General features: G+C 39.1%; 1 protein-coding gene across 3 annotated transcripts in view; it reads right to left on the reverse strand.

Annotated features, from left to right (window-relative positions):
• Positions 1 to 19,450, reverse strand: part of FAM53A (family with sequence similarity 53 member A) — a 69,863-nt gene that overhangs the window by 33,522 nt on the left and 16,891 nt on the right. For all 3 annotated transcript variants that reach the window (XM_064448947.1, XM_064448949.1, XM_064448950.1), the window contains exons 2-4: positions 13,214 to 13,460; positions 6,815 to 6,869; positions 3,774 to 4,576 (exon numbers count right to left, since the gene is read on the reverse strand). In XM_064448947.1, the coding sequence (XP_064305017.1) occupies positions 3,774 to 4,576; positions 6,815 to 6,869; positions 13,214 to 13,291 (936 nt within the window). In that variant the 5' untranslated portion in view covers positions 13,292 to 13,460. The remainder of the gene's footprint in view (positions 1 to 3,773; positions 4,577 to 6,814; positions 6,870 to 13,213; positions 13,461 to 19,450) is intronic.

The following is a 19,450-nucleotide window of genomic DNA, read 5'->3' on the forward strand; positions in this document are numbered from 1 at the left end:
TCATCTTGAAGTACCAGGCTGATCAGATTCCTGCTGCAGTGAAGGAAGGCCAACACTCCTCATTGGAGCCAGCTTCTTATTTGGGTGATTGTGAACAAATAGCAAGTAGTCATAGATACTGTGTTCTGCTCTTCTACAACTCATAGTTATTCTTGCATACATAACTGAAGAGAAAGTAATTTTGAGTCCTCAGGGCCTGGAAACAGCTATCATATTTTGTTTTTCTACAGTCTTTTCCACATGTTTTTACAGCTGTCCTCATGTTCTAGAAGGTCTGAAGTTTCACAAGTCTGTATTTTCAGCTTCAAGTCCAGAAAAAGATCCTTCCAGAATTTAGCACTACATGACAGCTAAACAGTGGTGTACAGCAGTCTGCCTGATTGTTTCTATTTCTACATATGTTAATTACTCATTTTACTGAATATTAATGTAGTGTTTTCCATGAGAATTGAAGATATGGCATATTCTTTTCCAACAGGGCATAAAATATAAAAGAGGGGGAGTACAGTGAAGGACAGTATGAAGATCTGTGGAAGAAAATAAAATCAAAGCATATAGGAAGAAACAGCTTATGGTGTTAAGAGCTGCCCAATTTCTTTTTAAATCAGGACACATATTAGACTATTAAGAGGCAACGGTGGAAGGAACAAGCCATGAACAAGTACAGAAACTAAGGATAGATTATAAAGACAGATTAATACTCTGAATTTACTCACCCTACGCTAAGCTTAAAAAGCAATGACAATAGGAACTCTGCTTTCAGAATCAGACTTTTGATCTTCTAGCATTTATATTTAGCAAATTAGTAGGGACTGAAGCAGCAACCAAGCATGTTTTCTAGAACTCAGCTAGCAAAAAACAGTCACTAATGCAAAAACCAAACCCCACAAAAGAACACTGTTCACCCCCTTCTCCCTTTGAAGTTCACCCAAACACAGCTATTCAAGACCTTCACTGAGATACAATAGCACTTGCTTCAGATTTATCAAACTAAATGATTCATTTTTCAATATTAATTTGAGATAATTCCTAGCTGAGAGACCTTGAGCAACTTTGGCAGGTGTTTCAACACCACCTCTCAGGACTCCAGAGCATTGGCAGAAATGGCTGCAGACCCAGAACTCCTATCTTCATGCAGCTGTTGCTCCAATATACACCCACAATACAGAGCAGGAACTCTCCCTTCCCAGGACCTTCAGATCTATCATAACACGGTCATCCATGACTTTAGTATTGCTTGTGGAGAACTTATTATCTAATTACTGGACTGGTTTTGAGCAACTATTTGATAAGTAAAGCTTTAACATTTGAGGACATCAAAATATTTGCAGTAGAGCCATGAACAAAAATCCTTAAAAGCTCTTGTTTTCAATACAGGTCTTTCATAAACTGACTTAGAAGTGAATTTGAAATCACAGAAAAAGTATTTCTGGAAACAATAAGGAGCCATCAAGATACATGAAAGAGAGGTCTTACTGAACTTCCCCTCATCGTAGTCCTGATCTTCACTGAGCTATATGCAGATATAGGACACATCCACATCTCCTTGTATGACACTTCAAAACAAGTCTTCTGTAGTATTAGCTTATAATATTCTTGCAAAGCAGTAATTTTGTTTAGGTTTAGAGAGACAAGTTTAAGACCACGCTGTAAGTTTTAAAGCATATACATCTGCCAGGATTTGGGGAATGGGGATAAGGTAGGCTATGAAGAAATATGACTTCTAACGATGTAATGGGTAAGCAAGCTGCCGTTCTGAAAAACCTACTATGTCTTGAAAACTTGATTTTTTACTTCAAATGTTTTCAGTACTTGCTTAGTTTTTAAACATATGTTTTCATTGGAGTTTAGCATGTTTGGAATCTGATGTGTTTACAAACTATACTTTGTACCTTTGATTAAATACACAGTAGTATCTTTATAGGAAGATTCTACTGAAACAGCTGGAAAAAACCCATCAGGCCTTGACACTGTAGAATGAACTTTGTTGCATGAACTACTCAGCTTATGAAAACATAATTTTAAAATAGGTCTTGCAGGAAAAAAGTGATCAAGACCAGCTGAATATTAGTCTCATGCATTCTTCAATTCAGCAGCAGATCTACATAGCCAAGAAACTTTCTACAGACATGGGCTATATTAGGTCTCCTCCATACACACTATTATATGGATTACTTAGAAGGTATAACATCTGAACAACTGAAACTATTCTGCCAATCTGAAATATTGCATCTCACCTCTAGAGCCTGAAGAATGCAAACAGCAGCTCTAGTCAAAAAAGAAGGTTTTCCATTTTACATTCAGTTTCAATAGAAAAACCTGTGTTAGACCACACGGGCCATTGAAAGGTAAATCCACTAATATTTCTGGAGTAGATTAGGAAGCTAATCTCAGTGATTAACACAGCTAATCAGATCTTAACTATTTTTCTAACTAGTAAATATGCATCTTAACCAAAACTCAGAACCGTGTCTAGTCACATCTAGAACAGAACTGGTTACCAACCTTGTTGATAAGCAAAACACATGATTCTGTGTGGCTTGCCAACCAATTACCTACCCCACAGCTTCATAAAAATTCATACTTTTAAAGAAAATCTTTTAAACTAAGTTGTGTCAAAGTTATTAGAGAAGGACAGATGCCATCATACAGACTTTGCTAAGCAAAGTGGACATAAACTAGTTAACTCAGTGGACGTCCCATAGTAGACAGTTCAGTTCCAATATCTTATAGTATTTTTCCCATGCATTTCTAAAGCCTTCTAATACTAAGGTTCCACAGACTGGACATTTTAGCCAGCATCCCATTCTGTTCAGCTTTTCTTTTACACAGTGCATCAAATGCAGGGACACTGGTGCAGAACTATTTCCTTTCCTTACAGTTTTATTGCTACTTCTGCAAACTGCCACCTCCCCACTACTCTCAGATCTACTCACACAAACCTCCCAAGTCTGGTATCTACTGAAGACAGTAGTGTTATATTCTCACAAGCATAAAGTGTTCTCCAACCATAATGTAAGACTCAATTTTACATCTACAGAAGCTAAGTTATCATCTTCAGTTTTAAACTGCAGCAGTTGCCTCTGTGGTCAGAAGCTTTGAAAAAGCAAGCTGTACACATGCATTTGTGTTACATGCAGAGTATAGGCATGAACTGAAGTTTACCAGTTTTTAAATCATCACCTTTACTCTCACATGAAGGAAGTAGAATTTGGAATAACTGGAATAAAACATCTCTCCAAGCACCTGCAGTTGCCATATTAGAACACTATTTCTGTTTCTGACTGCTTATTAGCAGTTTCTTCAGTTAATTCCTTTATATAGGGGTTTGCTTGCTCTTACTTAGCTTTATGGAATTACTCAAACTCTAAAGGGAGGCTTAACCAAACAGATCTGCACCAAGATGACTTAAATCATTACATGCTGTTCTCTGGAAACACAGAGGCATAACTTTTTGCTACCCTTCCCCATGGCTTCCTTGCATTTTAAAATGAAGCCATTTTTATTTGGCCTCTGCTTCAAGCATCTTTTTATAGCTCTTTGTACTCTATCACACAGATTGGACTTCAAGAACTGGGCTTTGGTAGCAAAAAGTAAGTTAGTTGCTAGAGGGTATAGCACTGGTAAGTGACAGAAGCCTGCTATACTGCTGAAGGCTATACTTATCAGTACAAGAACACAAGCAAATCTGTAACTACAAATTAGTTCAGTTTATCTAGAAATAGCCTTTCTGCAAGAGTTCCCTTCACACACTGAGGAAAGGAAAATCTCACCCGTGTCATTTTAAAAAAGTCTAACGATGGTCTGTTCCATCGTACATCCTCCTCCCGTCTGCGCTTTAGCCGGCTTTTCTTTTCATTCAGAACACAAGGCTGAGAGCGGCATCTCAACAAGCCCTGACGCCGGCTGAGCTCAGGTGTGGAGGTGGGAGTGCTGTTGGCTGAAGGCAAGAGATTTCCCGTCTCGGTGATGTGCTCCTGGGAGAGGGAGAGGCGGCGCCTTGGGTTAAAGTCACAAGGGCCTCCAGAATTCCAGCGGGTACTCGAGCTTGTGCTGCCCTCGCTACTGTCCACAAACCCGCTGCTGGCAGAGGAAGGTCTGGGTACTGGTGATGTGTTGAAGCTGGTGATAGTGAAGACATTATTTAGTGACAGTATGTTTTGTGGGAGACTGATACTTGTGCTTCTCTGTAAGGTTGCACTTCCATGACTGTTGCAGCGTTGCAAGGTAGCACTACCTCCACTATTACACCGTCTCTTTGACACAGGAGTCCAAACCTTTGAATTGCCAGGCTTCCACGGTGACCGACAGCGAGCCAGCTCATCTGGCTCAGAGAGGGACCTACAATGGCGTTTCGTTGGTGGTGCTAAGGGTTGACCCGAGTTTTCATTAAGGTTTAATTCGCTTATCCATCCTGACACCATAGATGTACTGGAAGATTCCTGCTGCCACTGCAGGCTACCATTACTGGTAGTGCCGGTGCTGAATGGGCACACTGCAAAAGGGTAAGCTGAATTCCTTGTTGTGTCAGTCTGGATTGGGCAACCCCCATTTAAAGCTTTCCAAGGACTCTCTTCTGAAAACAAAAGAAAGATACAGGTGAAAGATGCAAAGGAAGTCGACAATTTGTTTTAAACCATGAATCAAACTCAAGCTTAGAAGGATGAGCCACAGATACCAGCTCTTAATCAAGATTTCACACTATAGTTACATAGTCATTTTAAAAGGTAGAAAATTACAAAAACAGAAAGATCAAATTATTTCAGAAGCCAATCCAGGCATTCCAGTATACATGTACCTTGTTAATGCTTCTTCCTGTATCTTGAAAGATTACAGCACTGTTTCATAGCAAGCAATAGGGACACATTCCTTACCTGCTTCCTAGTGCACAGCATATATCACAGTTAAAACCTGTAGCAGTGAACAACCTAAAGTACAACCAAATTGGATTAACAAGTAATGTGAGAACCCACCAGGGATTTTTTTATTTAGAAGAGCAGCATAATCTCTTCATAGACTGCTGTCCATTTGGCTTTTATACTTTTCTATTAGAAATACCTTACTAAAGAAAAGTTTCAAATAGATGAGGGCTCACATTCTGCGGTGTGAAAAGCTTTAGTTTAAATTAGAAACAGTAAAAAGTTAAATCAGACTAAAGATTGTTTCCTCTTTTTTTTTTGCTCAAAGTGTAGGAAAAAAATCTTAATTCAATGCATAAAATAGAGCATCCCTTAAGAACCTCCTGCAAGTATTACTGTGAATACAGACATAACCCAGAGTGCACAACTTCTCATCTGAAGTGGCAATACTGGGTTAAAAGCAGTCTGCCACTGAAGCCTCTCACTCTTTTGTGAAGCGTTTCTTTGAGAACATTCTGCACATTTTACAGCTGTTCCTCCACATTATACAATGAAGTGTAAGAAGAACTACAGCAGACTTTGGATTTGCAAATTGAAAAGCAGCAAAACTGTTGGCCAGTTAACAGTGCTTCATGCTTGGTTAGGAAATTTGCTAATTTAAACCAATTAGCCAAGTAAGTTTCACTTCTCCCAGATTTAAAAAAGGATATTTAAAATACCAAGTTTTCCCCCCCTACACTTATTTTAAGAACCTAGATATAGCCTAAACATTAAATACTTGTAGATTCTTATAGTTGGCTGTCTAAACTAAGTTTTAGAGTAATCAACAGATAAAAGATTTGCTGAGTAACTTTAGAAGTTGCAAACCCAAATAGTTGTACATGTTCCCTGCCCAAAGTATGTCATGGATTATCCTGTTTATTTGGATCTTATTTAAAGAACACCCTATTGTCTCAAAATCATTTAACTGTGCAGACAGCTGGCCTATTCAAACAACATGTTTTATTAGAATTCCTCTGTCCTTCCTCCTCCATTCTTTCAGATGGGTACAACCACATACTGTGCTTTGCCTTAAGCATGTAAGCTCTTCAAGGCAGGGACCATCCATAATTCAATGGAAGTAAAATAGCCAACACAATGGGAACCAGATAGTGTTTGAAACTCCTAGCATCTACTGTAGGACAATTTGCTAGCTAGGACTGGCCTGATTTTTAAAAATCCTTCAGAAGCTTTCTCCCAGGCTGGGAGATTGGTTTAAAGTTTACTGTAAAACACCAAAGTCAAGAGTTGCACATGTTTTAATTGTTTACGTGATAGTGGTATTTTATCTTAAATACCATTGCCCTTTGAAACCTCACACAAACCAAGATTCACATTTTATGGCAACTCCCACCGAGCAAATAAAAATCCTCCTTGTTTAAAGATACAACAGAACATGCAAAATTTTGAGCTCATCCCTTAAAGCGGTAAAAAGTTTACATATCAGTAAGTGGCATTTTTATTTTTGCTAGGTACAACTTACTCTTATTCTAATAGGACCAAGGGGGGGGGGAAAGGCAAGTAACACTTGCATGAAGGCACTGGACTTCAACTTATGGTTTGCATCATGCTGGATATTCTGTCTGGCAAAGTATGTAAGAAGGTGTGCAAAGCTGTGAGAGCTTTCTGCTAGCTGAGGAACCTGAAGAGATGTTTAGCATGAAAAACAGAATCGCTGTGCTTCTGTACACCACAGCAGATATTGAACCAAAGTGTTACAAGGGCTTTTACTATGCAAAGCAGATCACAAGTACAAAACTAACAACCAGCTATTCCCAGTATTGTTCAAAGACCAGCTTAAACCAGCAGGCTCTACAACAGTATGCTCCATCCCCCTCACCTTATTTACAAAAGAAAGGCTGCTTGCTATACCAATTACCTCACTAAAACACAGCTAAGGTTTCCGAAGAACTTACCGTTGATTTCAAAAGGGAACAAGCTGCCACTTCTATTCAGCTTCTCAGATGAGTACTGAAATCAATCAGAAAAAAAGTTTTAACTGCGTGAAAGAGCGTACACCTCAAGGAAACGGCATGCAGTTTTCAGTTTCCTTATATGTGCATTTCACAATGTCTTTAGAAGGACGGGGTTTTGCTGGGTATCTTGAAGAAAAATTCCTGAACAGATGGTCTTTCTAAATAAAACCTCTGGCACCTAACTACTTGCAACGTTTCCCGATATATTGCTAAGTATCAAACTATTTCAAGAGTTGCAACAATACCCCATGCGAATAAACTGCAAACTTAAGAGTGATAATTCACCCTTAATGAAAAAGCTTTGAGCTAATTCTCATTTCAGTGGAGAGGAAATTAGTCTAACAACTGGGTTTCCATTTTCAATCTTAAGGGTAAAAAGCAACACACTTCACCTTAAACTACAGGACAGATTCCTGTCTAAATTAAATGTACAAACTCTTAACGGTCCCCAGAATGAACATTGCCCAAATCAGGATTTACCCATATTTTACAGTTTCTTAAGAAAAGATGTAGCAAAATGTTTTCTTATTTCTTAAGTTACAAAAGCCATTCAAAAATATTTCCTATCTAAAAGTCATCTTTTTCAGGCTGACAGCTCTTGAAATCAGTTTCTTGGTGATGGTTCACTACTCAATGCAGAAACCATGCTTAAAGGGCTTCAGAGTTTATGATTAAGCCTGGAAGCTTGTATGCAGAGTGTTTTCTGTTTTTAACTAATTTTACCTAGAAAATATTACTACAAAGGCATTCTTAAAGGGTCTAGATTTCTCAGACAAGGAATAGAGCTTACTATCCAGACTCCTAAAAAGCATTATAAATAAACAGCGAAGGCTCCATCAGAGCCCTAGGGCCATTATTTATTCCTCCATCACCACCTCAGGATGGAGAGGAAGATTGTTTTAAAAAGAGAGCAGCACACTATGAACATGAACATTGTTTTTTGTGTATAGCCAAATAAGATAGCATTGTACATACACTTCCTTTCCAGATACAAAGTCAATTTTTAAACAAACATCCTTGGGCTACAAAGCCTTTTTTCTTGCTGTACAGCAACATACAGAGTGCTAGTGACAACTTCATGTCCTTGAGCCCCACATATAATATACAAACACTAAGCTATGGTAATATTCCCTTGCTGTTATTGTTTTAGAGGCAGGAAATAATGGAACAGATGAAAGGATAGGACAGCAATCATTTTTCATCTTATTTTTTATCAATGTCTGCATATATGAGACAAGCTGTTTGATTTTTCCTTTACATTTGCATCTGTAGATGCATTTATTACTTAAAGAAGCCTTTAAAAGGAGGTTAACAGCAGAACTCCCAGTTTGAATCTCCATCAGATTTGCAGTTAGCCATATTCAAACCATCTGAAGTTTGCAAGATGACAGCAGCAGTCACTTTTACTAGTTTGCTTTTCCTAACTGTAGTTGCCAGTTATTATAGTGTGCATATTTAAAAAACTAGTATCAATCGTTTAAACAGCTACTAAGTTTATCATAGAGAACACAAGAACACATTAAGATAACACTAGTTATATTTCAGCTGTTCCTGAAGGAAAAGCAAACAAATTAAAGAAACTTAAAGATAAGGTTTTTTTCAGCAAATTCCTCTCTCTCCAGTTTTGCCCAAATGAAACGCAATACTGACCTATTCAACTGTCAGATAATAGCTAAGGAAAATGTTTTTGGAACAAAATTCCAAGTCAAGAAGTCTTAAAGTTAATGTATCTTGAACCACGCGGAAAAGTGCAATATGAATGATTTAATCATAACATAATAGGGATGCCTGAAAGACTAGTCACACAGGCTAAGATCTTGGATGCTTAGAAGGAACAGAACCTCAAGGACAATCCCACATGGCAGTTAGATTGTTATTTAGTTTTTACAAACAGTATTCAGCCAAACACATCTTTAATAAGGTACTCTTCACAAATACCTGAGTTAGTTACCTACACTTTAATGCACCTTAAAAAGCCTTATCCATCAGGTAGCGACTAACTACTACATCTTTGACAGCTGCAGAGCACTGAAAGCATTTTTCAAGGGGGACATGGAAAAAGTGGGATCGCATACACACAGACTGTATTTACTACAGAGAATGACCACAATGTTCTCTAACGCAGACAGCAACCCCATCCTCATAGCTATTTCTTGTCAGCTTCTAGGGAAGTCTGTGCTCAGTTCTATGAGAAAGTAGACACATTACAACTACAGCTTGCTCTCTTACGCGATCATTTATACAGAATCCTGCTAAGTTACCAAAAATGCTAATTCTTTGGAGACTGAGACCAAAAACCCTCACTAAAGAACATCACACATGACATCATATGCAGAAAAGGGACAGTAAGCTGCACCATTTCCAGTAAAAGCTCAAGGCACTGAAATAAAGGGTGGCTAAGGGGAGAATAAGTAAAGAATCTCCTTTAGGATATATACTTGGCTTTCTATAACTGAAACTAAATATACTTAATCACTCTCTGGTAGCATATTTTAATGACGTTTGGAAGTCCAAACTTTAGTAGACTATCAGGCTGTAATTTTTTTATAGGAGGGAAGATCCTTTTATCTGTACATCACATGGCATAAGTCCCACTAGATATTACTGTAACTCAGCTCTCCTGGGTTGGCTATGCTTTACCCTCCCCCATTCACTCCCTTTGTGCTACAATCTACCTGTAGCTTCCTGAATGAAGAGCTCTTTTCTAACGATTATACTCGAGAAGAGACTACAGTTGATAAGATCCTTGTCAAGGAAGTCTGCTATCCTCTATATTCTAAGGAAGTCTTCCTTAGAATAAGGCCAAATCATTCAACAAGGTCATTTTCCTGAACAGGAAACTCAGGAGGTCATGCACATCCATCTTCCAACTACTGCTTTTTGAACAGATGTTAAACGCCCACCAAGATCTGATGCCCCTTGAGAAGTTTCCAGGGCAGGGGGAAGCACATTTTTAAGATGCAGCCACATAAAACAATGAAACTACAAGTTTCACCTAAGGTTGAAACTGTTTGCTTCATGCAAGAAAGGGGGTCTGTTTTGAAATGCTTGTTCAGAAGTGGGACGACTTCTGTGCATTTGGAGACTGTGCTCAAAAGGAAAGGAATTGTATGGTATGACATTTAGGAGAGCACTGCAAGTTTAAATTGGTTTACTGAGTCTTAGCAGCTGTTCTTTCGTTAAAATATTCACTTAAAAAGACACCTAGTCTTGAACTGAGTAAATGGAAAAGGCACACAAGTGAGACTGACAATGAATTGCAATTTACATCACTAATTTAAAAAGTGGTCTTTGCTAGCAAAAACCCAACTGTAACAAAAATAGTTCTGGCTATTCTTCTACATAGACTCCAATCTACTACATTAAGAACTTCTCAGCCTGTGCTATCCTCCTCATTACTCTCAATGACTTCTTGGTCTTCATAATTTTAAAATTGATTTCTTTACTCCAAGGCATTTTTTCCAGTTTCCAAGTATATTTGAATTACTCCAATTTATCAGCATTCTTCCCAAACCACAGGAAACCTAGCATTTATTATTCAAGTACTAATTTAAGCACCACCACACACGTGACATTCATTGTTTCAACAGGCCATGCCAGACCTCCACTTCTCTACCAAATATCCTCCAAGTATGACTAGATAGGGAGTTGTGAAAAGAAGCATTGACCTTTACTCAGAAAGTGATTAATTTAAGTCACATCTTCAACTCAGCCGTCAAGTCTTTCAGCTAGTAGATTTCCATCCAAATGTGTAAGCCCAACTCTAAGTACTTCCAACACAAATCAGCTTAATAAAAATTAAAAATAATGAAAATACATATGCACAGAAGGGGCTTATTGTAGACCACCTTCCTTCCACAAACTTGTCTGGAGATGCTCAGATTTACTTCTTAATACTACACCTTGAAGTCTTGCACCTCACACTTACTTCACAAATAGTAGTTTCTACACGAATACCAAGAAAACCAAGCTTAGCCAGAGCATACAGAAAAACCCTCAAGATGAAAATTCAAGAGATCTCTGTTCAAGGAAAGAGAGACCAGCTATTTGATTTAATGATGCCATCAACTCATGAAAGCCATAGTACGTTCACAGTTGTGAGGTAGAGTCAACCAACTAGCAATACTGTTCTACCTTGTGAGCTACAGTGCCCACTTGAGATAAAAGCAAGAAGGTTGTCCTAAGCTCTTTACAACAGGAAACCCAATGAAGGCAGGTGCAGCACAAGTCTGTACTACATAACCAAGCATGCACTGGCCAAATAAATGACCATGCTAATCTTCCAAACTGGTGTAATTCAACAGAGCAGTAAAGAAGCTCCAGCCAGTGTTTTACAACATACTGAGGCAATAGGTAAAGAAAGGTACTTGGTTATCATACAGCTTACACAAGTGAAAGAGTGTACTATGTTCTATACATGTTGTCTTTATACCCAGCTTGGCTACCTGAAAGGTAAACAGCTTTGAAAGGGCTATTTGTTTGTTTTTGTAACTGTCATTTATGAGCTATATTACAGATTAGCTTTTCCCCAGCTATTTCATCTACTTGTCCCAAGACAAGCACTTGTGCAGGTGCACTGTGAAAGGTATCATGAAACTGATATGGGTTAACATTAACCCAGGCAAGAAAGGTCTTAATCCTCGATCAGCTCAAAATTATTTACCACATGGTCCCACAGAACTTTGTGCCAGCACAAGTAGTGAAAGGTGCAGGCAAGACCATTTCAGAATTGCTCAAAATCAGTGTAAAAGCAGTAATACATCCTTCTCTGCTCTTACAAGTCTCTGGTCCAAAAGTACAGTGACTACCAGTAAAAGAACACCTCGGTTTCCAAATTTATGCAAGCTTTAGTGCCTCAAAGCCTAGAAATTACTAGACACCACTACAAGTTTAGAGGCAAGTGCTGCCACTGGTTACAGGTCATCATTGGCTCACACCTAGGCCCAGAGTTTATTTACAAGTGATGAGCTCAGCAGCTCAAGAATACAGCAGATTCTCCTACTAACTGCATACCCCAAGTGCTTCATCAAGCTAGCCAAAATAAATGCAAGCTGAGTAAGCACTTCCAAGGGAGCCAACATCATTCCAAGACCTTATATCTGCCTTTCAGGAATAGAACATGTTTAAGGTAAAGATAGTAAAAACAAGTACTTTATCAGAAGAACCTTAAATGGAGCTGTCAGTGTTAAAAATAAAATCGTTTGATTAACATCTGTTATTAGACATCCTTACTGGACAAATATTGGACAAAGGGTCAAGTATTTCACACAAGAATTGTAGGTGCATGTGCACAAACTCCACCACGTTCAGGATATGCTTCACATGGTTTGGGCTTGTGAAATAAGGAAGCGGTTCAGCTACTGAAGTACAAGTTACAACAGAGGCAGAATCTTACTGTTGAAGTAACTACATACACTTCAGTTTCAATTCTAGAATTATATTTTTTTAAAATAGGAGAACTAGAGTTGAACAATACTTCAACATTTAGCCAAGTTAATTTTTTTTTATATCCCACTGGTATCCTAAAGTTTGACCTACAGAAGGGTGCCACTGCAACTGAAGTCAGTGAAACAAGGATAGTACGTTACATAAAGAATAGAGTCTCAGGGGGGCACCCAAAATTGGCAGGAGTCTATTTTGCATTACTCACTCTGGGCAGATAATATCTCATTTCACAAGTGAGGTGAAGAGAGATTCCTTAGTGTCTGAATACAGATTAAACCAGCAGAAAAATAACCCAGTAAATATTACAAAACTTTTCAGAGAATCAAGCATGTGACACACTGATAGAGCAAAGATCTACTAGCATCAACAACAGTCTGATAGTCAGTAACCTGACATTCAGTTCAGCTGTATTAACTTGATAACCTGTTCCTCTGCCCAGTGCTGATAGTTACCTACATGGTGGTCACTGATTTTTGTAATAAAATACTGTTGTCGTATCAAGCACTTGGCTATACAAAGTAAAGACTACTTCACCACATATCAGTTCTTGCATTTTTTTGTTAGGGAAAAAGGAATCCCGAGAAGTTTTGATAATTCTTTTCAGTCATTAACATACTTTATATTATGAAGAGAACAGGCTTTATACTAATTATTTAACCTAACAGCTTTGTTTTTAAAAGATCATTAAAATAAGAAAGCATCATTTCAAGCAGAACCCTACACTGAAGTTTCACTTTTTCCCGCCCCCTTACAACTCTCATCCACCTTGTAAACCAGTCCTAACTTACACAGCTGAATTCTGGCTCATCTACATTCTTGAATTTGTTATGGAGTTTTGAGTTACTTTTAATCTGCATTTCACATTTATTACATGTTATTTTGGTAGATCCTTACCAGATTAATATTGTATGTTTTACACGTCAGATCATCCAAGCTCTGGTTCTGCAGTTTTTCTGTTATTAGTGTTACCATGGTAGTTGTTCCTTTTCCACTGCTCACACGGAAGTGTTGGAGGCTCTTCAGTCTCTTGTTTCAATACTCATGAGCCATTTCTGTTTTGGTTTAAAGTCTTGAGATTTATGCTTCCATCTTATTGCCAAAGTTTATTTCCAAATGCTGTCAGTGTACCATGTCTGATTTTCTGTAAAATTGGGGCAGAAAAAGGAAAAAGTCAGAAAAATTCTTGTGTATATCATAGTGTTGTAATAACAGGACTCATGTCTGGATCATTGATTTGTCCAAGTACACCCTCTAACCAACGCTATTGCCTGGCATTTCAAATTACATTACAGATTATATTCATTAAAGAATACTCCTATTGAGATTTCATTTATTACAGCTTCAGAAGGGAGATGAGACTCACATAGTAAAAATCAGGATATTATTTGGCTGTTTCCATTACTAAACTGATTCTACCTAGGATTTTTATCCAAGGCAGAAGGCTTAAGCTTTTCTTCATTTAAATTACTACTGAAATCTCAGCCAGGTGTACTAGAACAGCATATTAAACAGATACAAAATAGTACAGTAATAGTAAGTATGTTTAGCCATTTTAAGACATTGTACCATATTGTTTCATGGCTAAACTCTTCTTAAAAGGAGAGTGCAGCAGTGGGTAGCTCAAATGCTACATCCAGACCCTCAGCTGCTTTTAATATATTCCCTGTGTTTTTTCTTAAGTTATATAATTGCTACCTGTCAGCAAACACCAGATCTTAACTCGTAAGCAGGACAGATTACCATACCTGTAAAAGCATCACTGACAAAAGCTTAGGAATCTTTATACTGTAAGCAGCCATCTAAGCCAAAAGCACTAGGTTCACTGGCTGCCTCTTCCTAGCCTATACATCCTCTACATACTCTCTACCCCTCTCTCTCCCAAGTATCAGTAACCCTTAACCACTGCAATATCATTCCTTGCTGTCTTCCAAAAGTATCAGCTGGCTATTTTTACCACAGCAAGTGGAAGAAAAAAAAAAAAAAAAAAGAGACCTCTATTTTCTTCAACACCACCTCATTCTTCCAGTTCAAAACTAGAACACAACCACAGGACTTCAGCTTCTTAATTTCTTTCTTCTATCATCAAGTCTTTCAGACTCACCACAGTTCTCACATTCACCTCCAGTTTTCAGAACCAAGTCTACATCAGTATTAATTGTAATTTCTTCACACTACCTTCAATGAACCCCTTTTCCCATAACTTTGCCTTAATAACAAAACCATTGTTTCTCAACTCATGCTGACAATCCATTAGTGATGTGCATTAACCATTCTTTCTTATGATTTAAGTTGGTCAAGTGTATTCAGTGACTGCTTATAGAATAAAAAAGGGAAAAGATCCACTCACAAATACTTCAAAATTTAAATGAATCAATATGAGCCTTGGGGAAAGAACACTGATGCTGCTAGGCCCAGAAGTTTATTTCCATTCGGTAGGTTTTAAAGTCTATTAAGTGAAGTAAAAAAGAATAGCAGAAAATAATAATTTTAAGTCATAGAATCACAGGATGGTTTGGGATGGAAGGCACCTTTAGAGGTCACCTAGTCCAACCCCCCTGCAGGGAGCAGGGACATCTTCAACTACATCAGGTTGCTCAGAGCCCTGTCCAGCCTGACAAGTATTTCCAGGGGTGGGGCATCTACCACCTCTGGGCAACCTGTGCCAGTGTTTCACCACCCTCATAGTAAAAAATTTTCCTTATATCCAGTCTAAATCTACCCTCCTTTAGTTTAAAACTATTAACCCTTGTCCTGTCACAGCAGGCCTTGCTAATGAGGTTGCCCCCGTCTTTTCTATAGTCCCCCTCCCCATTGAAGTAGTGAACAGCTGCAATAAGGTCTCCAACAGCCTTCTCTTCTCCAGGCTGAACAACCCCAACTCTCTCAGCCTGTCCTCATAGGAGAGGTGCTCCAGCCCTCAGATCATTTCTGTGCCCTCCTCTGGACCTGCTCCAACAGGTCCATGTCCTTTTTTTGCTGCAGGCTCCAGAGCTGGACGCAGCACTGCAGGGGGGTCTCACCAGAGCAGGTTAGAGGGGCAGAATCACCTCCCTCGACCTGCTGGCCACACGGCTTTTGATGCAGCCCAGGATACGGTTGGCTTTCTGGGCTGTGAGCACACATTGCTAGTTCATGTCCAGCTTTTTGTCCACCAGTACCCCCAAGTCCTTTTCCGCAGGGCTGATCTCAATCCCTTCATCCCCCAGCCTGTGTTGATATCAGGGGTTGCCCTGACCCAGGCGCAAGACCTTGCACTTGGCCCTGTTGAACCTCATGAGATTCTCACAGGCCCACCTCTCCAGCTTGTCCAGGTGTCTTTGGATGACATTCCATCCTTTTGGCTGAACGGGATGAATAAGTGAACAGTTCCATAAAGTACTGCCTCCTTTCCACACTGCTATTTATCAGCTGTTTAAGTAATCAGTAGTAGCAAGAAAAAGAGCCACTTGAGTCCATGACCCAAGTTAAACTCATTTAAAACAAAGATATTAATACTATTAATGGTAGTGTTAGATTATCTTTTAAGCCTGTTGCCTTTGAGTACATCCTCAAGTATCATTTTCACATGCTAACCTTGCACTTTCACCTTCACAGAAGTCTGCTACATAATGGCCTCCCTTAGCCTCAGGGCTGTCCCTCAGTAATGATTTCTGCCTATCATTTGACCTCATTCTTATATCTGCTTTTATTTGCTGTAAGATACAATGCTTACAAGTGCTCCTCAGCTATATATAGTGTTACCCAAATATCTGGAGAGTCCACTGGTCTGTTTTTATTGACTATGTCCTATATTTCAGGAAAGCACCAAACAACTTGAAGTATTTACCACATCTTGTTCTGAAATCACACTAAGTCAAAGACTCAAGTTCATAGACTCACTGGTGAAGTTGCATATACCATTTTCAATGTAAGCATCTGCCAAAGCAAAGTGCAGTTCATGAAATGCTATGCAAGTGTGTGAACAGAGTAGTATTTAGAGTAGCATGATCAAATACTATAATGTCCCTTTTAAACCTGGTGAAGTTTAAACTACATCTAGAAATCCAGGAGTCAAAAGAAAGGCTGACTGGGGTCAGATATTGGCCATATACAGACTGAAAATATACTGAAGCTGAGAAGCTTAGTAACTAGCACAAAGACCTTCAGATTCATTTTAAGGATTAAGATTTCCACAACTAAGAGGCTACTATTAAGAACCAGCTGAAGAGTTCAGCAGGTGTTTAATTACTTTTCTGTTTGGAAGGGCCATGTAAGAATGCATGTTTTCCCCCCCCCCCAAGGAAAAACCAATTCAATAAAACTACCAAAGGCAGGGGAGGAACAAGGTTTTGATCTGTAATCAGTTAACTACAACATAGTTTGTTTTGCTTGGTTCTTCTAATTTTCAAGTGTTTCACTGAAATTAAGTCAGCATATTCAAGCTAGAGTAAGGAAAGAATATACAGAAGGATATTAGTCTTAGTTAATGAACCAATACATTCAGTTGCATGAGAGGATAAAGGGGAGGCAAATGAAATAATGGATTCTCCAAGTGCCATGCTTCTATCTGAATTGTACTGTTACCCTACCATATACTGAAAGGAACAGACTTGTAACCATTCAGGCCCTTTCTGACAGCATGCAACCCAACCAATTCTGAAACACAAGCAAAATGGAAATTCAAAAAAGTTTCTCTTTTTAGCAACTCATACCAACAATACTTTTTTAAATGAGACACTGCATAGAGAAAGATTTTTAAGTATGTGTTTAAGGGCTACATGGGATGGGGCTGAAAAAGTAATGTTAGCCAGACCAGCCTTTGTATATCAGCTCCTAGTTTCTACTGCTTCCTTCCATCAGGAATTCCATTTCTCAATACCAAGCACAAATCCTAGGAGTACAAGTTTAAGTTCAGGTCACAAGCATCCTTTGGAAGTGAATTCCCTCCTCATCCTCCTTTAACATGCTTTATCCCACATCATGGACCAGTCTCTCCCAGAAGTAATCCACTCTGAAACAAAGCCAGAAGGTGCACTGCAGCCACTATTAGATGTTCAGCATGCTGCACTAGACTAACACTGGTCCAAAGCAAGCCACCAGGCTAGGCATATGCTGCGGACATCAGTACTGTTTTACACTACAGACCTGTTCCTACCAGGCAGTCGCCTTGCTAACGACAACATAATGAACATTTTACATGGGAAGAATGTTACCAACATCACATTCCTGCCAATGAAAGCCAGTTTGATATACCTTAGCTGCCATCACAACTGCCAACACATTTTCTTCCCTGGCTATTTGTTGGCCAGAGCAGTATGCCAGCACAAGTGTTTTTGCTACTACACAGAGAACTAGATCAAGGAATTTTTATAGTTGGATACAAACAAAACACTTCCTTTTGTCCCTGGTAAAGGTTGTTTTCCAGCTGGATCAGTTCCCCAGTCTGGTTTGCCGTGAACTGGACAAATGGTTGTGCAGGCGCACTGTGAGATGCCGACACTGTTATCAAGGTGCCTGTCCAACTACAGCGTCAGGGAAGAAAAAAGTCCCACAAGAACACCAGTTGACATTAGCATTTCCCACACTGAGCCAGGCAGATTCTCCTATAATTAGGAATTAGATCTCCCTTTCCAAAGCAAGGTTTGAACATGTTTTGCTCCTATTTTCCTTTTCCAATTCACACTCCTTTGACTAGTCAAACTTTCCAGCCCAAAGTGATCTGAAGTCAGCCCTGCAGCCTCAACAGCTTAACTCAGAGTGACTGAAGTCCTGGTTCACTATAGTTGAGCTATTTACACTCAGTCAGGAATTGCTTCCCTCATCTTTGCTAGTTAGCAGTGGCTGTTAGGGGCCAGAAGATTCTTAAAAGTCACTCTAGCTTTGTTATGCTGTTGTAATTTTAAAAATTCATCATTATATATTTTCAATCATTACAAGCTTTTGGCCCTCAAGACCCCCTAGAAGGAAGTTCCTTACACTACAGAGAACTCCTCGTGGTATTTTCACATTGGGGGGCATTTATTTGTTTCAAGATCTTCTGCTGTGGTATGTATTTAATGCACCCACAGAGACGGTAAGCTGTTTATTTTACGTACTTTTTCCACCATGTTGTCTTTCCAGAGGTGGTTAAAGGCAGCTAACTTTCAGTCTCTTTATCACGCCCTTTATGCTTATCAGGCTGAATCCCTCTTAAACTGCTTGGTACCTCCTCAAACTAATAGGATTTTCAGTAATAGGAACCATTTGACCATCCTTGCTAGGCTAACATGGATCCTGCTGAATTTGTATTTCTTCAACTGCCTGACACCATAAATCTTACCACAATCAAGTTCTGCCTACCATTGTAAATACATGCCCTGCTTTCTATACAACTTGTAAGCACACCCTGAAGATACACACCTCTGCTGTCACCAAGTCTCTACAGGTAGCAGCTAAGCCAGGCGTGCAAGTCCAAACACTAAGATCCTCCAAGCCTTGAGGTAATAATAGGCCTTGGAACTCCAAACTGGATGAAGTCTTACAAGATTATGGCCATCTTTCCCTTAGCACACCATCATTTATGGAGCCTGAGTAGGTAGAAGAGCGAGAAAACTGAGCCATGCAAGATAAACATGCATAACAAAAGATGTAAGTCAGTCTCTGTCCTGGGAGAGACTTAACCTTACTAGGATCTCCTTAAGCTGGGGGAGTAGAGGTGGGGGGCAGGAGGAAGAGTAGCTATTTTTATTGCTGAAAGGCAAACTAATGAAAATAAAATAAATGGAGTATTTTAAAAAAAAAAAAAATCAATCTCCAAACATAAGCCAAAGCTAACATTGCTTAGCTGGAGAATGAGCTGTGATGGAATCAGTAGCACCATTATCTCCGGTTTGAACTTCTGTTCTATAGCACATTCTGAAGTCTGAGAAAAGTAGAGATTATTCCACCTCCATAGTACTACTAAAGAGAGGTTTATTTCTTTAAATAAGTTTAGCCACAAATAGTAATGACTTGTAAAATCTCTGCCAAAAATTAAGGGTGGAGATAGAAGTGCTCGTGTCACGAATTCTGTATCTTCTCAGTGATGTCACTGGGGTCTTTTTTTGGAAGATTACTAAAAATATGGATTGCCCAGCCCCCCAGTCTACTCAAGGATGTCAGCAGCTCATCCAA

The sequence above is a fragment of the Phalacrocorax carbo genome, chromosome 4, assembly GCF_963921805.1.
Source record: "Phalacrocorax carbo chromosome 4, bPhaCar2.1, whole genome shotgun sequence".
Lineage (NCBI taxonomy): Eukaryota > Metazoa > Chordata > Aves > Suliformes > Phalacrocoracidae > Phalacrocorax > Phalacrocorax carbo.